Here is a 27557-nt window from a genome sequence, read left to right on the forward strand (position 1 = left end):
ACCTGCACAAAGCATCACGTGAGTGCTTTTGGTTAAAAGTAGTCATGGAACATATTCCGTCGTTGACCTTCCCATAACAATCTTTGAAGACAATGCAGCATGTATTAAGCAGTTAAAAAAGGGATACATCAAGGGAGACAACACCAAGCACATAGCGCCATAGTTCTTTTTATTCTCACCAGTAACAACAGCATTAGAACATTGAAGTTTAGTAAATCTGTTCCTATGACAACCTGGCCGATCTCTTTACCAAATCGTTGCCCAAGTCTACTTTTCAGAAGCTCGTGCAAGAAATCGGTATGTGTAAATTATCTGAGTTGAATTGCTTGTAGTTCTCTTATTTGGAAGTTATGTCTAACTCAGGAGGAGTATCTAGAAACATACTCACTTGATCTTAATGTACTATTTTTCCTACGATTAGGAACATTTTTCTCACTGTGTTTTTGCTATGTAACGAGGTTTGAACAAGGCACCCATCCTGGGATGATCATACTTCTTTGAGTTTGCTACTTTTGTCCTATTTGACTCTTGTTTTAGACAGTATGTATACTTCTCAGTTTTCTCCTTAGTCTATGGGTTTTTCTCCCACATTGGGTTTTACCATATCAAGGTTTTGTTAGTTTTACTACCAATGCATATAAATTTGAGACTCGCATTCGCTCGTTGTGCCACTGACTTCATCAATTGTTCTGCCATATCTATTGAAGATCTGATGCGATGTTTTTTTTTTCGTATTTACACACTCAAGAAGGAGTGTTGTAGTCATATTTAGAATAGGAATTTGATTGTGTAAATCCTAGTGTATCTAGAGATATCTTTGAATATTTCATTTAGTAGTTAATATTCTATTAGAGTTGTAATCCTAAAGGGTAAGGATTTAATATATCCTACTACTATAAATAAAGGTACAATAGGATGATACAACACACTTCATAATTAAATTTCTCTCTTCTCTCTTATTCTCGTTGGTCTCCCTTTGTCTATTTACTTAGAATAGTTCAGTTAAATAGGTCTATAACAAAAAAACATTTTTTCTAAAAATATTTTAAAAGTACAATCATGTTATAAGAAACACTTCTAGTATTCTAGAAGTCAAAAATATTCTCTAAAACTCAATCATTTTAAAAGGAAGTCCAAACCAGCGATCGATCAAAACAACTAAGTAAATCACCCGAGATACAAGAGCAAGTATGTGTCAACTGTCAATTGCATTTCTGTATTTTTATTTCCCAGGTAATTTCATAGGGCCTATAACAATCACCGAAAATAAAAATACAAAAAACCCAAATCAGAAATCAGTATTTATGTGTAAAAGAATAAAAACCCAAAATCAATAATAATGTTTAAACTCCTGTTGAAGAGCGTCTTCAAGCCAGAGTTTGGACTCGTCCATAAGCTCAGGACTCAATCTAAACATGAGAACGCAGAACTCCATCTGATTGAGAGCGCCATCGCCGTCGAAATCACCTTCGTCCAACATGGACCGTAGATCGTCGTCGCTCAAATCCTGCAACCCCAGAAGAGCAGAGTTCCTCTTGAGACTCTCGAAGGTGATGACCCCCTTGTTGGAATCCATTAACAAATTGAATCCATTACAGAGCTCGCCTATTAAACCGTCCCCACCAAGCTTGTCGGCCATGGTGGGTAACAAATCTTGGAAACTGGATTGTGGGGTTTGCTGGGAAGCCATTGACAATTTGGAGAAGAGAGAGAGAGGGATGATGATGATGAGTGAGTGAGTGAAAGGGTATGTTTGTTGGTGGGGAAAGAGATAAGTGGGAGAATATATAAAGGAAGAGGGTCGGGGTGGCAGGGTTTTCCAAGAAAGAGAGGCCATGGGAGACAACTCAGTTACAGATAATGGGGAGTCAGTCGGTCTGTTTTGTTGAAGCTGCCATTGGGTTTCTGAGAAGGTGATGACGAGGGGTAGGATTGTCAAAGCGCGTTTAAGGAGCGGATGAGTGAACTGATGGTCTTTGGTCAAGAGGAAGGTGCTCAAGGGTAAATGCGTCAACGTAGTAAGTTAAAGAAATAACTTAGACTAATTTTTTTTTAAATTAACTTTTTTTATTAAAAACAATTATGTAGACAATCATAATTTAATTTTATGAACATTTTAATCTAAAAATATTTAAATTCCGATAAATACACATGACAATTAATAAATATATAAATATATATTTTTACCGTTAGATTTGATTATATTCGATCTAAGCCATTGGATTCAATAAATATATAAATATAAAACTAAAAAAAAAACATTTGATCTTGGACTGTTGGATTAGTCAACGATCCAATTACCACAGTCATTGAATGAAGAAAAGTAGTCATTGGCTACAGACAACTTCTGACAAGCCGAGGGACACGCCCACCTGGGTAAGGTCCGCCTCGGCTGCATCTCTGGCACGTCTACGCGTGGAGCAAGTCGGGTTGGGCATCTGGCCTTCACAGCCCAGGTTTTAGTCACACAGGCTGGGGTCCACTCCAATTTGTGGCCTAAACTTGGGCTGGTATTTGACCCCCATATCAGTTTTAGGTTTTAGGTTAATTTTAAGCCATGGGTTGGAGAGTGGGTCTTAATACCCTTGTGGAAGTCGCCGAAAAATTTATATATGGTATTATATAGTCTCCAACGCCTGTGAATATCCAATGTGGCGTTTCTATTCATACGCTATTTGTTTAAACTCTCGTCCCCGTATTATTGTAATAGTTTCGAATTTTCTCTCATCTTTTTTCCTTTCATATAGTAAAAATTAAATTATATTTTATATATATATATAGTCCCAACAATTAATCATAAAATTAGAAACCTCAGATATTGAGTATACCAAGATGGAAAGGTTTGAGTGAACCGTTTGGTTAAGAGTAGTGACTTTTTGTGAAATCCCGTCTCTGGATTTCACTATTTAAAATTATGTATCTCATATTTCGTATTCATATTCGTAGTTTCGACGCTTTCATATTTACAGCGTATATTTTTTTTCAATAAGTAAAAGGACAAAATTACCCCTATTGTATTAAACGGAATTCTTCATGGACGTATTTGATCCTTTCATGATTTTCTAGATTTCTTTACATATTTGAATAGTACTCGTCGATACGAACACGTGGGCGCAAACAAAATATAATTTGGAGTTCTAACGAAGAAGTTATAAATGAGCAAAGGAAAGGGCGAAATGATCATTTGACCATTATCTGGAAAGCTCCAAATTTTCTCGAGCAAGGATCTGTGAAGCCACGTGTATGGCTGTGATGGAAAAGAAAGGATAGAAAATGAGGATGCGGCTAATCAGAAAAGGGAGGAAGAGAGAGGAAAGAGAAGTGACCAATAGGGGAAAAAAGAAAGAAGGGGAAGGGAGAGAAGCAAGAGGCATGGAATCACCCCAACCCATTACACCTGCGATGGTTTTCCATCCATTTTCGGTGACTTTTCCCGATGGTTTTCCATCCATTTTCGGCATTTTACAACCTTCCACCCCTACCAAACACCTACCCAACCTCCCCTCTTTGATTTCTACCAAGAACCAGAGTCAATTTGGCTCCAATTCTTGGAAATCAAACCCAGGAATTTGATGGGTGTACGGCGGTGATCCGCCCATTTCCGAAAGGTTTTCTGTCAACCATCACCACCCTCAAGTGTCTTTAAAGTCCAGGAATAAAGTCCAATCAACATTGGAGATGATGGAGTTGGGTTTGACGTCGAATTGAATTGCACCTAATTTCTAGGGTTCAGAAGAATCAATGAGGTTTTCAGGCATTTCCCGGGCGAATTGGACTTCGGCCCCAGGTATGAAAGTTGTTCTCATTTGATAATTTTTAGAGTAAATGAAATTTTTCAGCAAGTCGAGGCGACGGCGCATGGTGGCGGCGTGGGTGCCGAGACACTATATGCCCATCCGAGGCCAAATTTGATGCCCCGATTCCATATTTGACATCCATTTAGTGAAATCCCGATGTTTTAATATAGTTTCATAGTTGATTGCTTAGTTGGCCATCACTTGATAATAATATGAATTGACGATCCAACCGTTGGATCGACACAGAACTTTAATACGTAATATTTGAGGACAATAGGAACTTACAGATTAGGAATTTGATGTACAGATATTCTCAAATTGGATTTCTAAGTTTGTAAAATCAAATGTTGACCACCACTTAATCTTAGAAATTAGCGGAGATCCAACAGATGGATCGTAATGAAGTTTTAGTATGTTGTTCTAGAAGCATAGTGTGGACTTTGGGAAGTTACGGATCAGAAATCCGATGTGCAGATCTTCTGGATCAAATTACGTAAGGTTGTGGACCCTACCATTGACCGATGGTCGACTTTTGGTCAACATGTCTCGAAACGTTCTAAATACTAAAATTAGTACTATTAGATACTAAGTGAAGTCTAGTGGGCCTATTGGATAATGAGTGACTTTAAGATATGTAATATGGTTATTACCCTGATTTCGTATTTAGTATCCATTGTGAATATTATTTGATTTTATAATGTGAATCTATTGAAATGTAATTGGTCATTGATCTAAGTTTATTAAACGTCATTTGACTCTTGTATTGACGATATTTGTGAAATGTGATATGAAGCGCTTGTTGAATTGTTCGATGAAAAGTAATTTGACGTGCATAATTGAAATGTGATTTAAATTGCATGATTGGCCTAATGTGATGAAATGTGAGGGCTAGTAGTGGACCATGAACCCATTGTCATGGGGTTTGTTGCTTTGAGACTTATTTCACATATCGTATCATTATTTCATTTCTCATTTCGTTGAGCCGTTTTAATTGTGTACCTTGTGCTTTGTTCCATTTCTTGTTTCGTTGAGCTTTTGTATTTTGAGTACTTGTTTCATCTTGTTCTTCGAGTGTTGCTATATTCCTTGGACTTCCGCTCAATTCCGTTGAGTGATCCAGAACTGGGTTTCCGTTGGGGTTTCCTTGAATGGTCTAGGTCCCTGCTCTATTTAGATTCCGTTGAATGGTCTGGAATTTCTCATGATCCACGATTCCGTTGAATGGTCTAAAATCGTATCCAGCTTGGATTTCATTGAGTGGTTCGATATGCATTGTACTCCGCAATTCTGTTGAGTGGTCCGGAATTGTATCCACTCAGATTCTGTTGAGAGGTCTAGAATCCCTTTTACTCCGCGATTCCGTTGAGTGGTCCGGAACCTGATGTTGATTGATTTCGTTAAGTGGTCCGAAATCGCATCATTTGACTTGTTGGTTCCTTGGATTTGATTTCAGCTTCAAAGATGTAGGCTTTGGTCGAACTATGTCGCTCTAAACCTGCATTTCGGTGTATGGTATATGTTATTGATTGATGTGATTGTGGAATGATGTTGGTTGTGGTTGTTGTCATTATGATTAGACTCATTGACCAATATGGCTAGAAATTTATGTTGCGCTTAGTCGAATGTTCCTCGAGATGTTGCATGCCTGTTATGTGGTATTTTGTTAAGACATAGGGATTTATGTGGTGATTGTTCGAGTGTAGTGAATGACAAACTACGAATGGCTTAGGCAATCTAACAAGAAGGTTAGATGCAACCACAAAGTGTACGAAAAATTATTACGCAATTGGACCTTGAGTTGTGCTTTGCACATATTCCAGAGGCGGGGTATGTTAGATATACATGTAATTGGTGATGTCACGTGTCGATCCTGGACGTATGTCGGGATCGAGGCGTGACACTTTCATACTTCCAATTTATTTTCATCATTGTTCTAAAAATCTCAGGCTGCGTTAGGCTGCTGGTCACAACCCCAATTAATTCCTAGGCATTTGAAAATTAAGAAAGTACGCCTAGACCTGCTTAGGAATCCACCTAGCTTACCTAGGTGCCCGTCTAGTCCGTTTAAACTCGCTTAGGCACTCACCTAGATCGCGACTCTCACTTAGACAAAAAATCGTTAACTTTCATTTTGCACTTTAATTTTTCAATAAATATAAGAGAGTTATTGAATACCTGCATGAACGCTTATTATATGATTGTTCCCTGGTGTTTTCATTATGTTTTAATATTTTATAACTATATATCATTTTATTTTGCAATTTATGTATCTCATTACAATTATATATGTTTTTTTTAAGTATAAATAGACACTTCTTTTTATAATAATATAATAAATTTACTTAAATCCGTATAGTCTGCCTAAGCCCTGCCTAGCCACCTAGGCGCAAGGCCCCAATCCACCGCCCGACTAACGTCTAGCTTCTTTTAGAACTTTAAGGTAGTAAACTGAGATTTACCCTATAATAAATTTACTTAAATTCACCTAGTCCGCCTAAGTCCCCGCCTACCCGGCTAAGCACTAGACCCTAGCCCAGCTCCCGACTAACGTCTAACATCTTTTAGAACCTTAATTCTCATAAGTCATAGCTCTCTTCTCTTGTTTTTGTCTAGCTTCTTTTCTTTCTTTCTTTTTTTCAATTCATTCCTAAAGGTTAAAGAAACTATAAATGTGCAAAAGGAAACAATGAAAAGTGAAAACCAATTGATCTATTTTTTATTTTTTATTTATTTATTAAAAAGTATGTTAAAGCCCAAGCCCACCCATTTTTAAGCCAAGACCACTCCAAGTCAAGAGCTGGACTTTCCTTACACCAGCCTCTTCACTTCCATATGATTCCCCAAGATGAACAAGCAAGCACCTCCAACTTATTGCATCACTCTCAACTCTTGATTAGATGTGTCTTTTGTGTTTGTATAAGAAATTCACCCATACTTTGGACGTTTAGTATGTTTTGAAAATTTGAAAGAAACAATGAAAACTCTGCTGCATTTTTATGGAAAAAAAATAGGTTCACACTTCAAATGCTAAATCATGTCTCTGTCCCTGATGATGGCTTACTGATCATCCAAACCATCATATTATTATCTTCTTAGTTGATGGTCCTTTGTGGCTTATGGATGTATTGCTAAGGATTTTGTTAGTTGTATAACATTGGTACAGTGAAATGATGCTATATTTATGGCTAAAGCATTTTCAATGGAGTAGTTCATTGGCCTCTCCTTAAAACTACAAAAAAAATTCATTGACTCAGTCTTAATGTTGAAAATATTTTGCGAATTTGAACAAATTATCACTTGGTTATTGTAGGCCTCGATGCCTAATGAATGAGATATTGGACTCCAGTGCATAAGAGAGCTCCATTATGCTTATCTAATGTTGATCTTAGGGGTTTGTAGAGCTGGAGTCTAGTAGCATTCTATTCTACTTGTAAGTGAAAGTTTTCAAATTCGGCTGACATGAACGACACATTTGATTATCCTAACTTGAAAGAAGTCACTAATGAACATAACCACGACCATCTTCTGTGAACTGGCACAATATATACTTGGTCCAACATCGATTGGTTATGGATTTTTTTTAAGTCCCAATGCTGGTTAGGATGACATAATAGGGGAAAGAAAAAGGCAGATTGTGTAGGCTGGTTGGGATGTCATTTTGGTGTCTTCATGTATGCAGTCAAACACTCTCAACTGATAAATCAATCCAGTTTTCTCTGCACATGGAAATTGACTAGCTACCATTTCTGTTCATGTTCATACAAGTTAAGGTGGCTTTTGGATTAGAAATTATTTTCGAACTAGCCAGAAAACCATTTCTGATCAATGTTCATACAAGTGAAGGTGGCTTTTGGATCAGAAATTATTTTCGAACGAGTCAGAAAACATGGAGATTGACTACCTAGTATTTCTGTTTAATGTTTTCTTTTTCTATTTTTTGTTGGAAATTTTTTATTTTTCTTTAAATTGAGTTTGTAATGCTTTAAAACAGTTTATTATTATTATTATTTTACATTTGGGAATGATATGGCAATAAGTAAGGCCTGTTTTAGCCATATTAGGGATTTAACAGATTTTTTAACGGAACTAACATAAAATAAAGTGACTAAAATTTTAAGTTTTAGAGGACAAAGTGACACAATTTAAGTTTCGGGACAAAGTGGGTTGAAGTTGAGTTTCAATGGTGGTTTATAATGATTGTGCGTTATTCGGGAAATAATAATTAATTTGAAAATACATTAGATGTTTTTTTTTTATACATTTCTCAATCTACCTCCACTTGCACTGAGGCCAATCTCTCTCCCTCTCTAAGTACTCTAAGCATTGATCTATTAGTTCCGAACACTTGCTTTCGTTCCATAGTAGCCATGCCTGGTTTCAGTTGCAAAATTATGTATCTTTATGTTGGAAAATATTAGTACTTTAGGTATTATATTATTTGGGTTTTCTTATAAGTTTAGTTTGGGCCTAGTTTGTTAGTATTAGGGTTAAGTATGTTCGCTATAAATATAATTAGGGGTGGGCACGGGCCGGGCCCAAAATTGAAGGAACCAGACCGGACCTATTTGTAAAACAAAGGGACAGGGTGAGGCGGGTTTTGGATTTTTCAAAATGGGATCCGGACCTAACCCAGCCCATTGCAACGGGCCAGTTCCTACGGGTCCCCATAGGTCCAAATCTTCACTCACACCTAAGTTTGGTCTTCGTCATCCTGTTCGTTCCCCTCCCCAATGTCTTCGTCATCCTGTTGTTTTTAGATCTAGTTGGTGACTCTCTTCGAAGAGTGTGTTGATGAGTCAGACTTCTCAGCCAAATAGTGTTCGCATATCATCTTTGTCATCTGCCATTAACCATAAGACAAGATGGTTTCTTCATCAGATTCTGAACACAAAGCATTTCCTTCATAACAAAATTCAGTGACTCGACTGATTTTGGTCTCATCAACATAAGACTACATGGGCTATAAGGAAAGAGAATCACCTTCAAAATCATCAAAATCGAAGTCAATCTCATCCTCATCCTCTTCATCGAACCCTTCAGTGGCTGGAGTTGCACCTTTCTATGGAGGGAGAAAAAGCAAGCAAAATGGAAAAGTGACGGGGAAAGTGCAAGGAAAAAGAAGGGAATAGATAGCCAATAAAGAAAGAAAAGGAGCTCATTTTTTAGGTTTGTGGAGACAGAGAAAAGAGACAACCAAAGGAGACAGAAAATGAGCTTTTGAGATGGGTGTGTCAGAGATTGAACAGCTGAGAATTGGGAGAAAAGTCTAGGTTACCACACCAGATATCTGATAATTTTGTGAGAATTGGGAGAAACGGGTCCAACCGGGGCTTTGTTTCCTTAAGGCTTTTGCACCCGCCCTATCCCGATAATTTTGTGAAACCACCCCGGCCCACCTCGTTTCTTTACAAATTTTAAACCCGCCCCGTACCCGTCCCGCGGGCCTAAGGCTTGTTTGCCCACCCCTAAATATAATGTTTCGTATTTCTGAAGAATAAGTTAGACATAATGTAGTCTCTTGGGTTATAGAGTCGTCATGCTAATCTTTCTTTATGTTAATAAAATCATATTAGTTTAAAGTTACTTTGTTCGTTCATTAGTTGCGCACTGTGATATTTAACTTGCTATCAGAGCAGGTTTCGTCCTTCGAGATTTAATCTGCTTATGTTCATATTGTCTGTTTGTTGTCATTAGGCTTTTATTTAAATAATAATAAAATAATAATAATAATATTGTGATGTATGAGTCCTGCCACCGTAGCCTCGTCGCACCGGAGTCGATGCCTAGAGTTTGAAGATTGACCAGCCTGCACTCGCATCTGCCTGAACAATACCCACCATCGTTTGCTCATCAGATCATCACCACACTGCTTCCGCATCCACCACCACTGCTACTGGACAACCACTTGTTTGACGAAGCCCAAACCCCGAAAACAAACAACTCGGATCGAGTTCGTCTTTGATCTGACTTAACCACTACTGATGTACCTTGGCCGCTGCTGCTACTCTGCATCACTTTTACTATCCGCACCCAGGTCTATACCCACTGCCATCTTCCATGTATTAAACCCCTCTGCTTGAAGAACTACCGCTGCTCCTGCACCCATCATCCATGTCACACCGGAGAAAAAGGAATGCTTTGGTTGATTTAGAAATAAAAAAGAAGAAATAGAAAATATAAAGCAGGAAAAGAAAACAGAAAAATAGAAAAGGAAAAAATTAGGTTTGGACCCCATGATTTGTTGGGTTGTCATGATTCGTTTAAAGGCTTTTTTGGGCCTTGTTGATTGAAGCTACTATAGGGCTTGGTTGGTTTTGAGGCCTACACGAGTTGTTGGCCTATTTAGAGTTGTTTTGTGACCGTCCCTCGAGTGCTTGGACCTGTGACCACTTGAGTGATAGGACTTTATTTTTGTTCGTTGCTATAATTGAGATATGGAAATCTCGTCCGTTTAGTGATAGGTTCTTTCCATACTCTCAACACTGGCCAGTGTGAATCAGAATTAGTTTGCCAGCCAAAATCAAAATGCTTGAATCGGAACCAGTTCACTAGTTCACTAGTTTGCCAGTTCGCCAGTTCAGTCAAGTCAAGTCAAGTTTGTATGCCTGCTAGTCCGCCTAACAGAGCTAGTCCACATCTGCTTATTTGCAAACCCATGTCATATACCACCATGAGTTTGACGGAGGGTGTTGGAAAATATTAGTATTTTAGGTATTATATTGTTTGGGTTTTCTTACAAGTTTAGTTTGGGCCTAGCCTGTTAGTATTAGGGTTAGGTTTGTTCGCTATAAATATAAAGTTTCGTATCTCTGAAGAATAAGTTAGACACAATGTAGTTTCTTGGGTTATGGAGTCGTCATGCCAATCTTTCTTTACGTCAATAAAATCATATTAGTTTATAGTTACTTTGTTTGTTTGTTACTTGCGCACTCTGATATTCAATACACATGGAAAACTATAGTTTGTACAGGCTCAACATTTGGAAAACACACATTAGTATGTAATGCTTACATGTCCAAGAACATTGTGATTGTGGATGGTGAAACCCTCTGTTCTTTCTGCCACTTATTATCTCCAACAAAAGAACGCCGAAACTAAAGACATCAGATTTCACCAAAAACTTCCCGTCAATTACGTACTTATGAGACATATATCCGCTGCACGTAAACAACACAACGTTAGTAGTTTATAACTAGAAATGAAGAAATTCATGACATGTGTTGGTATAATTCACTATGTCCCAATTATGCGTTTTGTTTTTGCTTCAGTTTGATTGCGTCCGAAAATCCTTGCTATGCCAAAGTCAGATATTTTGGGGTTCAACTCATTGTCAAGTAAGATATTGCTGCTCTTAAAGTCCCTATGAATGATTCTTAGTCTGGAATCTTGGTGGAGGTAGAGAAGCCCTCGTGCGATTCCCATGATAATGTCTAATCGCTTTTCCCAGTTTAACAACACCTTTCTATTTTGATCTGCAAACGTCTTCCACCATATTTGATTAAATTGGATGACAAAAACAGAGCTTCATATGACTATTTAATCTTAAATTGAACGGAATAAATATTAACAATTCTGGAAGATATAGGGCAGAATCTCAGACCGAAAATGAAGCAGTCCAAGCTATTGTTGGGCATGTACTCATAAATCTGCATCCATTCATCTCCTTCGATGCAGCAGCCCAAAAGTTTAACAAGATCCCATTGTTGAAGATTGGCTATCATCGTAACTTCGTTTTTAAACTCTTCAGTTCCTTGGCCAGAATCTTTTGAGAGTCTCTTTACAGCTACGAATTCTTCTTGGGTTAAGTTGGCTTGAATATTAAGTATAGTCTATTAGCTTAAATTCGTAGCCAACATCGTAAAGTATTGCATTGTTACCTTGTAAACTGGACCAAAACCACGCTCTCCTAGTTTGTTTGTGTGGGAAAAGTGATTGGTGGCGGCTGCAATTGTATCAAAATCAAACAGTGGCAACTCCAAGTTCTCCTGACTGTCTCCTGAAGCTGTAAAATGAAAAAACAGAAAGAAAACAAAGGGAAGAATGTAAATGACACATAAATATTCAAATAGTCTTTTTGTCAATGCACTAGAGTTCCTCTGGCGGAGAAGCGTCACAGGATATGAACATGATAATTTTCATATATTCTTTCAGGGCACAATGCATTGAAGCATCTCTTTTCAATAATGTGTCGATAAATATAACAGCGGGGAGCATCTGCATGTTTTACCTCTTTTATTTCTTCTCTTCAGAATTATACACCAGGAATAGCCCAAACCCAGAAAAAGTAGCAAAGAAACCACTGATATGACTGAAAGGAGTACTACTTTTTTATCCTTCTTCTGACTCGTTTTCCCTGAAGATCATACAAGATGTAAACGTTAAACCACACATTTTCAATTTTCTGATTTTAGCACTTCTTCATGTGTTTAGGCCTTAAATTGAAGCATAACAAAGTTGCCCGATTTTGACCTATTCAATTTGTTCCCTGCAACATCCAATTCAAAAGAAATGGATCTTGCTCTTGATCAATATTAGGAGCTAACATTAATGAAGCAAAGTATTGACTTACCTAGCTCTGAAAATGGTCTATATATCTTGCTCTTGATCACTATCTTCTTCAACGAACTCGCGCAGATCAATTAGGTCGCCAAACCACATCAGACAGCGATTGCCTTCATTTTTGATATCTGAGTTAGCATAAGGTATACAAGAACAATTCTTTAAGCACTCTGCCTTGCATTCATTGGTGCTAGTTCTATTATTGACCCAAAAATCCAACTGGTCCAGAAGTTTCACTTTTTCAGTTTTCGGAAACCTTTCTCCCTTTGGACAATTCAGTGGTGTCTCCCTCCCGCACCGACGTGTCCAATAAGCACCCTCCATTCGCTGGTTGATGTCGGAAAAAACTCCGGCAAGCACTGACAAATGGGTGATTTGTTAATCTTGCAAATGCCATTTGCTCCACACTGTACATAATTATTGCATGCATCATTCTGTAAAGTATACACAACAGCCCATTCAGTGCTTCCTTTATTGACAAGTAACCGCTGGATCTCGCCCGATACAGTAAGGTTTAACCTTGTGATGGTAGAATTATTGGCAACCTCATTTGCATAGTATAACTCATTGGAATTGTACACATAAATTGGATTCACAACCATTCTTAACGTGTGGAATTTGGTTTCAAATTTATTTTCGTATATTATGTTTGAGATTACAACCAACACACTTTTGTAGAAGCAGCAAAGGAAACAACAAATAGACAACATCCCTTAAATTAAGGGATATTACACCAAGAAGTCAACTATAATCTAGAGTTGTCGAAAAACTAAGGAACCTTACTTGACTGCTCAAAGATGAGTAGAAACTCCTACTCAAAACTCTTAGTATTTAAATCACAAAGCTTTGTGCATATAATAAAAACCTTTCATATTATCAATCACACTGTAAAGATCATCCATGCAAACAATGAATTAAAACTAAGGTCGCTTAGTCAATCTATTCTAGCAAATATATAGACGGTTTGTAATGCTTTTACCAATTCCGTTCATTTGTTTTTATACAGTTCAATGACTAAACAACCTTAGTTTTAATTGATTTTTGCATAGCGGATCTTTATAAGGTGATTTATATTATGAACGATTCTGATTATAAACATGAAGTTCTATAAATTGGTAATGAACAATTTTGAGTAGGAGTTCCTACTCATCCTTTGAGTAGCCAAGTATTATTCAAAACTAAGCCCTAGAGACCCTAAAGTCTACAGAAAGCATTTAAGGGAAAAACACCACCCTAGAACAAAGCTAAGCTAGGTTGGCTATGTATGCTGCATGATGCTCAACATGGCTACATATGTTGCATGATGTTCAACACTTCCCCTCAAGCTGGATCCAAGGGATTAATGGATCCAAGCTTGTCAATGAGACTTAAAAAATGAGTGGCTGCCAAAGCCTTGGTAAACAAGCCTGCCAATGATCATGACTTCAAGTGAAAACTGTGCGAATAACCTTGGACTGGACTTGAGCCCTCTCATAGTGACAATCCACTTTGATATGTTTGGTGCGCTCATGAAAAACTGGGTTTGATGTAATATGCATCGTAGCCTGATTGTCACACATGAGAGGTATGGACGCAATGTTCAGGAACCCTAACTCAAGAAGAATACTCTTGAGCCAAATAAGCTCACAGGCTGTTGAAGCCATTGCCCTATACTCAGCTTTAGCACTGGATCAAGTGATAACTTGTTGTTTCTTACTTTTCCATGTGACAAGGTTTCCACCAATAAAAGTACAATAGCCAGTGGTTGACTTTCGATCAAGGGCATTGCCAGCCCAATCCGCTTCGGTGTAGCCTTGAATAAGGGTGGAACCATTATTTTGCATCACAATACCATGCCCAACAAACCCTTTAAGATATATGAGAATTCTCTTAACAACATGAAGATGTTTAACGATTAGTGCACACATGAATTGGCTAACTAAACTCACAACAAAGATAATATATGGCCAAGTAATTGTAAGATAAATGAGCTTACCAACTAATCGTTGGTAGTAACTAACATTACTCAGAGCATCACCTTCCATATCCATCTTAAGCTTGCAATCCAATGGAGTATTGGTAGGCTTGCAATCAAGCATCTCAGCTTCTTGAAGAAGATCCAAGACGTATTTTCATTGATTTAAAAACAATCCCTTGTGTAATGTAGCCATCTCAATGCCTAGGAAATACTTCAACTGGCCAAGGTCTTTGATGGCAATTTTTTTTATGAAAATACTACTTAAGACAAGTGATTTCATCCATTTTGTCACCAATGATGATAAGATCATTAACATATATTAGAACTACCAATCTTCCTACTGACCCATGTCGAATGAACATAGATGAGTTGGCATTTCTCTTTGAGAACCTACCTCTCTAAGAATGAGCTTAACTTGGCGTACCATGCTCGAGGAGACTGTTTCAAGCCATAGATGGCTTTGTGAAGCTTACACACAAGACCATCATAAGATGCTTAAGGATGTCCAGGAGGCAATTTCATGTATACCTCTTCTTCAAGTTCCCTATGAAGGAAGGCATTTTTTTACATCCATTTAAGACAAGGACCACCCTTGATTTACAACCATTAAGAGTAGTACACGAACAATGTTCATCTTTGCCACACAAGCAAAGGTCTCCTTATAATTTACCCTATATGTTTAGGTAAAGTCACGAGCCACCAATTGTGATTTATGTCTCTCAATAGTTCCATTAGAATGAAATTTGAGTTTGTAAACCCATTGGCTTCCAACTGCCTTTTTTCCAGGAGGAACCTGAACGATACTCCAAGTATTGTTTTCACTTAAAGCATATAACTCTTCGTCCATGGCCCATCATCATTCACGCTAAAGAGTGGCTTCTTGAAAGGTTTTAAGCTTAGTGTGGCTTGAGATAGAGCTAAGAAAATGTTGATGAGAGGTAGAGAAACAATGGTATGCAACAGAATCAGTGATAAGATGCTTGACAGTATATGTGACATAATCAAGCAATTTAGGTGGGGGTTGAAGTGCCCTAGGAGGGTTCATTCTTATTGGAGGCATGTCTGTCTCTTAAGAATTCAGCGAAGGTGATATAGCATTGTCACAAGATTATGGCGTCGTGCTATCAAAAGAATGGACATATTGAGGTGATTGTTGCTAGGAAGCAGGTGTAAGATCATGGTTTGTGCCAACAAGCTCAGAATCCATGCCAACATAGGAGTGGGGTAAGGGAAAAAGATCATCCCAAGTTTCCCCCTCAAATGAACCAGTGCATTTCTTGTTGAAGAAAGGAATGGTTTCTTCGAACTTATGAGTAGCATGATTAAAGCACTTATATCCCCTCTATGTTGAAGAATATCCCAAAAACATGCACTTGATTGACCAGGGATTTAACTTATCATGTTATGGAGCTTGAATATGCACAAAACACGTACATCCAAAAACCCTTAAATGTGACAAGTCTATGGAACAGTTTTTTAAGACTTTATATGGAGATTTTAATCCAAAACTCGACCAGGAAGTCTATTAATCAAATAAGTGGCTGTGAGAACTCCTTAAGGCCAAAACTTCTTGGGAATATTTGTATGAAGCATGATTGAACGTGTCTTCTTAGGAAGATCCTTATTTTTTCTCTCAACTACCCCATTTTGTACCAACACAAACAGTTTGATGAAAAATGCCATGTGTGCTCAAATATTGTGACATGATGTTAGATATATATTCGGTGCCATTATCTGATCTTAAGGTTAGAATCAAAATGGTTGGTAACATGATTATTAAAATCCTTGAACATGGTAACAATCTCACTTCTGAATTTTAAGAGATATAGCAAAGTAATTGTTGTAAAATCATGAACAAATGTCACAAAATACTTATAACCATCAAATGATTCATTAATTGGACACCAAACATCTGAATGTACAATTTCAAAAGGTATACTAGCCCTAGACAAAGAGGAATTAAATGGTAGTTTAGCAAACTTGGAGAAATTGCAAGTGTCACTCTTGATATTAGTGTGACTTAAACTAGGTAAAAGTTTCAAACAAAACAGGTTGGGAAGGATGGGCTAGGCATTGATGCCACAAAATGGAATCCTGAGGATGACTTGGACTTGTACTTGTACTAACTTGAAGGCTTTTTATTGAGATAACTTCATTGGCATGTAGTAAAGGCCATTTAGAAAGAAACCTTCACCAACCATCTTCCTGGTAACTATATCCTGAAAAATCACATTATGAGGTGAGAAAATAGCAAGGCAACTGAGACTTGGGAAGACATTTTTTGCAAATCATGCAAGTTTGTAGGTTGATTACACATATGATCAATGGCCCTATAATTTATTATCCAACAGTCACACAAAAGGTTGTTATTTAGAGTAGTAGAAAAGGCATTTAAGATGCCTAGAGAGTCTTCATGTGTGATGTTCTCTACCTCTGCTAAAAAACCAACAAACTTCCCCAGGAGTGCAGTGTGATGCTTAGCTCCAGTTCTCACTTTCTCTTCACTCTGACCTTTCCAGTTCTTATGTTGAAGATAAAATGCAAAATCATTTATCAGTGCAGTGGGATTTAACGTGAAATCCAGCATTCCACTAGTGTGAGTTTGGACTGTATGGTTTGTGGAAGAGGTTGCTACAAGGTTGGCTACGTGGCTGCCTTTGTACGCAAGTCTTAGAGTTACCTTGAAGAATCCCTTGCCATCCTTGTTGAACTTGGGTTTCAACTCGAGATGGAGTACCCAACTCCAATCTTTGGTATGCCCAATTTTAAGGTACCCGATACCAATACATTGATCAAATCTCATATCAAGTATCTTGCCTTTGTAGATTCTTGATTCAGATACCTTGTGATTTGAGGTGTACGCTCAAGCATCTCGCATGCTGGTTTTAGAGTCTAAACCCATAACTCTTCTCCTAACTTCTTCACGTTGTATGGTAGCACACACAATGGAGAATGAATGCAGCTCCAAGTTCATCAAGATATGGCTTCTCAAGTCTTCATTCTATGTGCTTAGACTTGCTAGTAGTTGGAATATTTTATCTTACTCAGTTCTCCTTAATGGTAAGGTCACCTAGATGCTGGACAAATGACTTATCTTCGATGTCCCTTTTGAGCTGAAAGACCCTAGCAAAGTTGTTCTAATTGCCATATATCTCCTTCACCTTATCTTATAGGTGTTGTGATAATTCTGAATAGCTGAAAATTTCAACAATTTTTCTTTCCATAGAGTTAAGTAGCCACGACCTAACCAATTGATCTTTGCAAAGCCATAATTCATGGTTTGGAAATGAGCTTTCAAGAACTGGGGTGACTCTATTAATGAAGCTAAGCTTAGCTCTTCCTCCAAGAGCTAAGAAGAGCTAAGGTGATAGCTCTTGACCATGGGAGATAATTGAACTCGTTTAACAAAACTGAGTTGAGTCTTTGATTTGGGTTGATGTTAACCTTAGAGAATGTAAGAGGTGAGGCAAGTGTGCTCTCAGCCTCTTGATTGACTAAATTGTCTTCCACCATATTTGTTGGTTGAGAATAATGAAAGACCACAACAAATAAAGGTTGCAGAGACAAGCCTAAGAAAGACACTGCTCTGATACCATGTGGAATTTGGTTTCCAATGTTTGAGATTACAACCAACACACTTTTGTAGAAGCAGCAAAGGAAACAACAAATATACAGCATCCCTTAATTTAAGGGATATTACACCAAGAAGTCAACTATAATCTAGAGTTGTGGAAAAAACTATGACCTAGAGACCCTAAAGTCTACATAAAGCATTTAAGGGTAGAACACCACCCTAGAACAAAGCTAAGCTAGGTTGGATGTGTATGCTGCATGATGCTCAACATGGCTACGTATACTGCATGATGTTCAACATAACGTAAGGGTTGAACCAGGAGTACCTGTGAATTGAATAGTGTTTCAAGGTCCAGTGCGAAACTTTTTCTTCGATCCTTCTGAAATAACCAACTGAGGCAACAAAACATTGTCCATCCCATAAGTATATTCTCCAGGAAAAGAGTCGCTAGTATTTTTCCAAGAAGTCAAGAATTTGTTGAGGCCTGTTCCGAAGTTTCATCCCAACTTACTTCTTAGCAACAAAGTAATTAAAATTAAGTTTAGGGTTTCAATATGTTCACTTTATTCTTCTCCCTTTTGGAGGCTATATATAGACAACTACATCTCTTGTCGTACAAGTAATAGTTAATGACTTCTAATCAAATTAGGAAATACAATAATAATAAAAAAATAATTATATTCCTAATCAAACTAGGGATCACGCCAACACTCCCCCTCAAGTTAGTGCATAAATACCCCCTAAGCCTAACTTGTCGAGTGATCTTGAAATCTTCTAGCAGAAACAGCATGAGTTAGAATATCTACCAACTGTTCTTCTATTTTCACAAACAGAAAGTTAACTAACTTAACATCTAGCTTTTTATTTATGAAATGTATGTCACAATACAACAGTACAGACCCTTTTGGTTTGAACCCTATCCTAGTGAGTAGAATCCGAAGCCAGATGAGCTCGCACATATTATGTGCCATTCCTCTATACTCAGCCTCGGTCGAAGACCTTGCCACCACATTTTGCTTCTTACTTTTCCAGGTCACAAGACTACTAGCTACAAACGTAAAATATCCTGATGTAGATTGTCGATCAGTAATATTTCCAGCCAAGTCTGCATCAGTATATCCTTTCACCTCCATGTGTCCATGCTTTCTATACATTAACCCTTTTCTATGAGCCCCTTTCAAGTAACTGAAAATCCTCATTATAGCCGCATGTGATCCTTACTGGGTGTATGCATGAACTGACTTACCACACTTACCGCATAGGCAATATCATGTCGACAAGTAAATCAATCTTCCAACTAACCTTTGATACCTTTCTTTATTTGTCGAGACTTGATCTTGATATATCGCAAGATGAAGACTCTGCCCAATCGGTGTATCTGCCGGTTTACACGCCAGCATACCAGTTTCTGATAACAAGTCTGCACATACTTACGTTGTGATAAGTATATGCCTTCTCGAGACCTAACAACTTCAATTCCTAGGAAGTATTTAAGTCCTCCTAGATCTTTCACCTCGAATTCAGAAGACAAGTACTTTTGTAGTCGTTCAATTTCCTCTGTGACAATCATATCATCCACATATATAATAAGTAAGGTCATTTTACCATCCTTACACTAGATGAACAAAGTATGATCTGAGTTCCCTTGTCGATATCCATACTTCTTCATAGCTTGAGTGAATCACTCAAACCAAGCTCATAACGACTGTTTTAACCTATACAATGCCTTCTGAAGTCTGCATACTTTTCCATTGGAATTCTCAATGCCATATCTTGTGGAAAATCCATATATACCTCGTCCTCTAAATCCCCATGTAAAATCACATTTTCACATCAAATTGTCTCAGTGGCTAATCAAGGTTAGCAGTAAGAGATAACAGAACTCTGATTGTATTCATCTTTGCAACCAGAGCAAATGTTTTCTGGTAATCAACGCCAAAGTTTTGTGTATACCCTTTGGCTACCAATCTTGCCTTGTATCTATCGGTTGACCCATCCACCTTAAGTTTGATGGTAAATACCCATTTGCATCCCACATATTTCTTTCCCTTGGGAAGTGTCATCACACTCCATGTTTTGTTCTTTTGTAACGCCTCCATCTTAGTTTGCATTGCCTCTGTCCACTTTGGACTTCTCAAGGCTTCTTCTACTTTGGTAGGTATTTTAATTGTTTCCATTTGTTGAACAAATGCATAATATTTTGGCGAGAGTCGATTAATGGAGACATAAAGTACCTGTCTAGTGGCTTTCCTTAATTTTGTTTAGGAGGTAATACATAAATTGGTTTAATAGTTTCTAAGTGAGTACTTACATTGGAAAGGATATCCATAGGATCATTGATGGGTACTTGAGGGGGTTGAAATGGGTTGTTAAACTAACTAGAGTAGACAAAATTATGTTAGTTGGGTCTGACATCATCCATCACTTTCTTCTACCACACAACAGCAGTTGGGCTTGCCTTTTCTTATGTGATGCCACCTGTAACATTCTCACGCCCATATGGGCCTTCACTGCTACCATTTGCAGCATCTTCATCACGCCCAGATGGGTCTTCATCACTACTATGTACAACATAATTATCATGCCCAAATAAGCTTTTAGCAGCTGAATTATCATGCCCAGATGGGCTTTTAGTGTTATTTTGTTCACGCCCACTTGGGCTTGCAATGCTGCTAGTTATTCTATCAAAGACGACAAGGATGACATACATCCATCCATAATCTTCACCTTCAGTCATCTCGCCTGATGATTATTGTGGAGCCAAAAATAATCACAAGGCAACACATGGATTTTTGGATAAAAGAGGACAAAAATACCCTTGAGGTACAATGGGACTCCTACGCCCAAGCATCAGGCAATCATCCTTCAACTAAACCAAAAATGCCCAAAATAGGTAACAATTCAAAATCTATCTCATCAAATCCCTTCTACAAGGTAACTCCCAAAACCTATTTCATTCCATATATCTTTTACCTCATTTTCCCTTTTGTAGCTAATCAATTAGCTATTTATGCACTCCATAACCTCCCAAAAACATTCATTTTATTATGTTAATTAGCTAATTAATATATTTATTCCTAATCAATATATTAATTTGCTAATTAAATCATCAAATAACACCCAAAATACACATAAAGGGTCGGCCACTCTTTCTCCAAAGAGGACCGGCCATGCCCTATAAATATTACCCACTTTTCTCTAAAAACCTAGGTCTTCACTCTTGCTAAAATTCTCCAAAACTCTCAAACACTTTTCTCTCTAAATTCTAACTTTGGCATCGGAGGTTCTTCGGCCAAAGCCCCCCCCCACTCATTGTAGGTGCGTGTGGCTCATGACCTTGACCTAAGGTGTTATTTGTTTTGTAGGTGCAATTTTGTCCAAGATCAAGAAGGTGGAAATTTGCATTTACAATTATGGTTAGGGGGGGAGGGAGTTCTTCTTCGGAAAAGGTCACATCTATGGTGACGTATATATGTCTAGTTGGGGGATGATAACCATTTTTGCTGAAGACTGAAGCCAATGAAAACACATAGCACTGCACAGTGATCGAGCTTGTTTCTTTGATTTTTGTGAAGATGGACATATGCCACACAACCAAAAACCCAGGGTTTGAGATGAAGAGTGGAAATGAGCAAAACATGATCAGCAAGCACGACCAAGGGCATTTGAAAAGAGAGGACACGTGATGGCATTCGGTTTGTGAGATAAATAACAGAGGTAATTGCATCTGCCTAGTATGTCTTAGGTGCACAACTACCAATAAGAAGAGCACGGGTAATCTCAAAGATATGTCGATTTTTTTGTTCGGTAACTCCATGTTGCTGAGGGATTTGAGGACACGTAGTTTCATGAAGAATGCCTTTTTCCGTAAAAAAAAACTGAGAAAGATCTTGATTAAGATACTCACCATTGTTGTCTAACCGAAGCACTTTAACAGGGAGGGAATATTGAGTGTTGACCATGTGATAAAACTTTTTGAAGATACCACCCACATCTCTTTCATTTTTCATAAGATACAACCAAGTCATTTTAGTGCAATCATCAACAAATGTTACAAACCAACGCACACGATGCTAAGTAGTAACCGGAGATGGCCCCCACACATCAGAATGAATTAACTCAAACAGAATTGTTCTCTTATTCAAACTTGGAGAATAAAATGCTCGATGACTTTTAGCTAATGTGCAAATATTACACTTTAATGAAGAATCTAGAATATTACCAAATAATGACTGAATCAATTTTCGTAGATAACCAAAAGAAGCATGACCAAGACAACGATGCCACAACTGAACAGTCTTCAACCTTTCATTATTACAAACTTGAACTTACCTTATGCAACATCATCAACATAGTACAACCCTCTCCTCTTAGTACCACGCTCAATGATCGTTTGGGTCTGGATATCTTGAAGTAAACAGAACGATGGAAACATTAACACAACACAGTCTAATTGCTTAGTGACATGTCCAACATATAACAAATGGCTAGAGAGTGAGGGAACAAGTAAGCAATTGTGTATGGAGAGAGTATAAGTGATTGCTATCGAACTCGCCCTCGTAACTAGAGCAATACCGCCATTAGCAGTGACAATACTTTCCCATGGTTGTGGTGTTGTCGAATTAAAAAGAGTACAATCATAAGTCATATGATCAGTGGCTCCAAAGTCAATGATCCAACCTGTATGAAGATTAACGGATGCAATTAAAGTTGAGCCTGTGTTACCTGGATCGTCGAAGTGTGCATCGTAATTAATTAAATTTAAAAGGGAGAAATCTGAGCCCAAATTTGCCGAGGCTGAATTAAAAACAGGGCTGCTATATGTGGATAGCCCAAATGGGCCTGCACCAGGCTTACTATTCCTGTCCGTACCAGATTGTTGCGTTTTTTGATATTAGGCTTCAGGCTCTGCAAGCCCAGCCCGTTGGAGATTACTGCCGCATGGCTTGAAAAGTTGGTGATTCACCTAAAGCTAGCATTTAGCCAGAGGCCCATTTCATATATGTTGACGATAGGGATGGCAATTCTAACCGTTAAACCCGATAATAGTGGATAACCGCCCGAATGGAATGGATTTGGGTATGGAAGTTTGGGTATATTCTGGATATGGGGAAAAACCATTTATATTATTCGGCTATGGTTTTGGATATGGTTATAGAGGTCCCCAAACCGTATCCATAACCGAATCCGACCCGATTAGTAAATAATATAATTTATATATAACATAATAGTATAATATATATATGTATATATGTATTTGTATATCCATTATTCACAATGTCTGTACCATACTTGGGGCCTTCGTATTTAAATCTCGTACAAATACTCGGGGGACTTAAATGTAATTATGTAATAAAGGAATGGGCAAATACGTAATCAGTGAGGAGCCCTTATTCTATAAAATGACTCATCACCCTCACAATTAGAGGAGGCCAACTCTTAGGCCTGAAGCCCCCTCACCTTATCACATCCCTTCTCATATTACAGAGGTTCTCTCCCTCACAATCCTTTCAGAGAAATACAATATCAGTGTGGACGTAGCCTAAACATTGGGGTGAACCATGATACATCTTGTGTTATTTACTTTCTTGCAGATTCACGGTCAGATTTACGTTGTTCTAAAACCCCTTTAGTTCTGTGCATCAACATTTGGCGCTGTCTGTGGGAATCGACATGAAAAACTATGTCAGTTCTCTTTTAATTTTTTCATCTCACCATCGTGAAACCTTCACAACATCACCACTGTCCACTGTGGATCTGCAAAACCCAAGTGACCAAGTCTTCTTTCTCAGTTTCCCTATATCTCCACATCCTCGGCAGATCAGAGCTCAAAGCTCAAAGGCTCAAAGCTAAAAGCTAAGATTTTTATATATGCCTGTGGTAGCTAGGGCTTTGTTCAGCAACTCGAACTGTGCGTGGGCTCTGGCTTGGTCCGAGTTCAACAATGTACAGTGGGTCCAACAACGGTGAAGGCATGAGGCCGTGCAGAGGAAGATCCCTCCAGCCTCCTCCATGCTTTGGGTCCGCAATCACCGTCGCTTCATCGGATCCGGCGCCGGACTCAGATCCGAAGCCCTCATGGAGCTTGAAACAAAAAGAATCTTGCTTGATATTTTCAAAGAGAAGAACAAAAAAGTGCTGAAGCTAGCACAATCCCAAGTTTTTACAAGAAGAAACCTGAAGAATGATCTTTTAGTCAGAGGGTCCAGAGGATAGCAAAATATCATTTTTTTAAAGAAGCAATCATATCTTTTGCTAAATGCAGATGATCTAGATGCTATGTGGGTTTGCTTAAGGGAAAATTATGTGATTGATGATGCAACTAGTGCAAAAAAGATGAACTATGAAGACTTTTGCCACATTGCCTCTGTATGTACGGAGCAGATAGGGCCTAAATGTCGTTGCTTTTTCAGCCTTTCAAACTTCATGAAATTTGAGAAAGATGAACAAGTAAGAATTGCCATTCTGCCCTTTTACCTTTATGTGATGAGAACGGTGGGTATACCAGATTCACTGTCACATTCTCCCAATACGTCTCTGTCCACAACCCTGATTAAGCCGCCTTCAGCCACTACAACAACACTCTCCAGCTTATCTACTCCGGCAGCCAAGTCGGGTTCATGTTCATACCCGCCAGTAAGATCAAAGCGGGTTAGACCTAGTTCATGGGCGTCCCCTTCACTGCCCAGTCGTTCCCGGTCTCCGATCCCAATCGAGCTTCCAGGATGGTCCAGAACCCACCGGGCCCCATTTTCAGAGATGGGTTGAGTGGGTTGAACTGCACCGGTGCCGGACCCGTTGGTTCCACAATGCAAATTAAGTCACGGTTGGAGATAGGGAGTCAGATTTGGGTCATGCACTTTCTTACCCACCATGTGGAGGTAAAATCTAGGTGTGAAGTGTACACTACTGTGAATGATGGATCTATGTTGATTTTTCACTATTAGCTGTTGCTTTCCTTTTATTTACTTGGTGATTGTAAATTCATAAAGTTGAGGCCTTTAGTTAGAAGTCTGGTGGGTAGTGAACCGTGAAAAGAGGGAAAGTCATGCCGACAGAAAAATCAGAAAATGAACGAGGAGAGCACATGGGTCATGCACTTTCTTACTCACCATGTGGAGGAAAAATCTAGTTTGGTTGGCAGTAAGCCTTGAAAAGAGGGAAAGTCTTGCCGACAGAAAAATCAGAGAAGGAACGAGGAGAGCACATGGGAAACAAAAACGAAAGCAACAAAGGTGCAGAGGAAAGGCAAAAGCAATCAAGTGAGCTGCGGGAAACAAAAGCAAAAACAAGGAATAAACACCCACACTGCAAAAGTAAGGAATAAACACCCCACCAGAATGATGAGATTTACTTTTCTTGTTTTTGAATGATATAATTTATTTTTCATATCTTTCGGAGACATCTGTATAAACCCCATCAGAGGGTAATAATAATAAAAATAAAAAATAAAAAAAAACAAAACGGCAAGCCCAAAATAATGGGCTGGAAGGTTATGTGGAGGGCGAAGGCCCATATGCCTAAAAGACCCTGTCGCTATTATCACCAACCAGGTGATCAAAAGTACGCACAGTACTCCAAAATTATTCGGCACCCTGCCGCTATTATCACCAACTAGGTGATGCCGCTATTATAACTAACCAGGTGATCAAAAATACGTCCAGTACTCCAAAATTATTCGACACCCTGCCGCTATTATCATCAACCAGGTGATCAAAAGTATGTCCAGTACTTCAAAATTATACATGAGCATTACTCATGTCAATCATACATAAACATTCATGAACAACACTCATGTCAATCATACATAAACATTCATGATCGTCATTCATGTCGACATTCATGAGCATCACTCATGTCAACATCCATGAGCATCACTCATGTCAATCAACATAAACATTCATGAGCATCACTCATGTCAATCAGCTTCAAAAGCTTCATTTACAGAGCTCTAGCTCGAAAAGCTTCATTTACAAAAGCTCCAGCTTCAAAAGCTTCATTTACAGAGCTTCAGCTTCAAAAGCTTCATTTCCAGAGCTCTAGCTTCAAAAGCTTCATTTACAGAGTTCCAGCTTCGAAAGCTTCATTTACAGAGTTCCAGCTTCAAAAGCTTCATTTACAAAAGCTCTAGCTTCAAAAGCTTCATTTACAAAGCTCCAACTTCAAAAGCTTCGTTTACAGAGCTCCAGCTTCAAAAGCTTCATTTACAGAGCTCTATCTTCAAAAGTTTCATTTACAAAAGCTCCAGCTTCGAAAGCTTCATTTACAGAGCTCTAGCTTCAAAGCTTCACTTGCAAAGCTTCACCTACGAAGCTTTAGTGCAAGGTATACAAATACCGCCTCCGAACAACCGCCATTTCGGCCTATATATGAATTCAATTTGAAGTCTCCAACCAACAGACTCTATTGACTAAAGACTTGGGGGACTACATTATGTACCATATATTGGGCCTCAACTGGGCCTCATGAAAAATACTTAGGGGACTTAGCCCATTATTTATGTATTGAGAAGCGAATCCTTATTCTATAAAAGGGACTCCCTCACTTTCATTAGAGAGCACCCATTATTCATGTATTGAGGAGCGATCCCTTATTCTATAAAATGGACTCCCTCACCTTCATTAGAGAGCATCGCCACCAGCTGAGCAACCGCATCGCCGCGAGCATCACTCATAACCCATTATTCATGTACTGAGGAGCGGGCCCTTATTTTATAAAAGGGACTCCCTCACCTTCATTAGAAAGCATTGCCGCCTACTGAGCAACCGCCTCACCGTGAGCATCAACTCTAGCCCATCATTTATGTATTGAGGAGCGAGCCTTTATTCTATAAAAGGGACTCACTCACCTTCAACGCCACAAGCCGAGCCAACCAAGGCAACATAAGCCACAAGCCGAGCAGCCTCACAACATATGCTACTTCTAGTTGAGCATCATTTCAGATTGAGCACCGCCTCATATCGAGTATCAGTCCTAGACGACATCTAGTTACTTCGGCCCACACATGGACTAAATTTCAAGTCTTCAACCAAAAGACTCTCTTAATTGAAGACTTGAGGGACTACTGTTCGTACCATACTTAGGGCCTCTGTATATAGATCTCGTACAAATACTCGGGAGACTTAAATGTAATTATGTAATAAAGGAAGGGGCAAATATGTAATAAGTGAGGAGCCCTTATTCTATAAAATGACTCCTCACCCTCACAATTAAAAGAGGCCAACTCTTAGGCCTAAAGCCCCCTCACCCTCTCACATCCCTTCTCACATTACAGAGGTTCTCTCCCTCACAATCCTCTTAGAGAAATACAATATCAGTGTGGACGTAACCCAAACATTGGGGTGAACCACGATACATCTTGTGTTATTTACTTTCTTGCAGATTCACGGTCGGATTTACGTTGTTTCAAGACCCCTCCGGTTTTGTGCATCAACACACAGAACCATTACCTTGAGAATACAAAAGTTGCATTTTGTAGGAAAGTAAAGTTTTGAATCAAAATCAATGTGAACTCAATGGTTCTTATGTGAGATATCAAAGACAAGCCAACATCATCAATGTTTTAATTTTTATACTCAACAAGATCCATTCATTGGATCATTTTATACATCAAATGTTTAATGACGAAGTTAATATCTATTAACTTATAATGTCTTAACTGAATGAATAT

The 27557-nt window shown here is 38.5% G+C and overlaps 1 protein-coding gene and 1 long non-coding RNA gene across 3 annotated transcripts; both read right to left on the reverse strand.

Annotated features, from left to right (window-relative positions):
• Positions 1 to 1189: 1189 nt before the first annotated feature.
• On the reverse strand, positions 1190 to 1844 carry LOC126591630 (calcium-binding protein KRP1-like). Its single transcript, XM_050257407.1, has one exon. It carries the CDS (start codon positions 1835 to 1837, stop codon positions 1331 to 1333), a length of 507 nt encoding a protein of 168 aa, XP_050113364.1. The 5' UTR covers positions 1838 to 1844; the 3' UTR covers positions 1190 to 1330.
• Positions 1845 to 10809: 8965 nt separating this feature from the next.
• LOC126588255 (uncharacterized) lies at positions 10810 to 12958 on the reverse strand. 2 transcript variants are annotated; one of them, XR_007611384.1, is made up of 5 exons: positions 12367 to 12958; positions 12025 to 12150; positions 11675 to 11799; positions 11398 to 11580; positions 10810 to 11269 (listed from the first exon to the last, which is right to left on the reverse strand). It is a non-coding gene; the product is annotated as an uncharacterized LOC126588255 (long non-coding RNA). The 2 variants fall into 2 exon arrangements; XR_007611385.1 differs by having other exon boundaries at positions 11398 to 11589.
• Between the last annotated feature and the right edge of the window lie 14599 nt (positions 12959 to 27557).

The sequence above is a fragment of the Malus sylvestris genome, chromosome 11 (genome assembly GCF_916048215.2).
Source record: "Malus sylvestris chromosome 11, drMalSylv7.2, whole genome shotgun sequence".
Classification (NCBI taxonomy): Eukaryota; Viridiplantae; Streptophyta; class Magnoliopsida; order Rosales; family Rosaceae; genus Malus; species Malus sylvestris.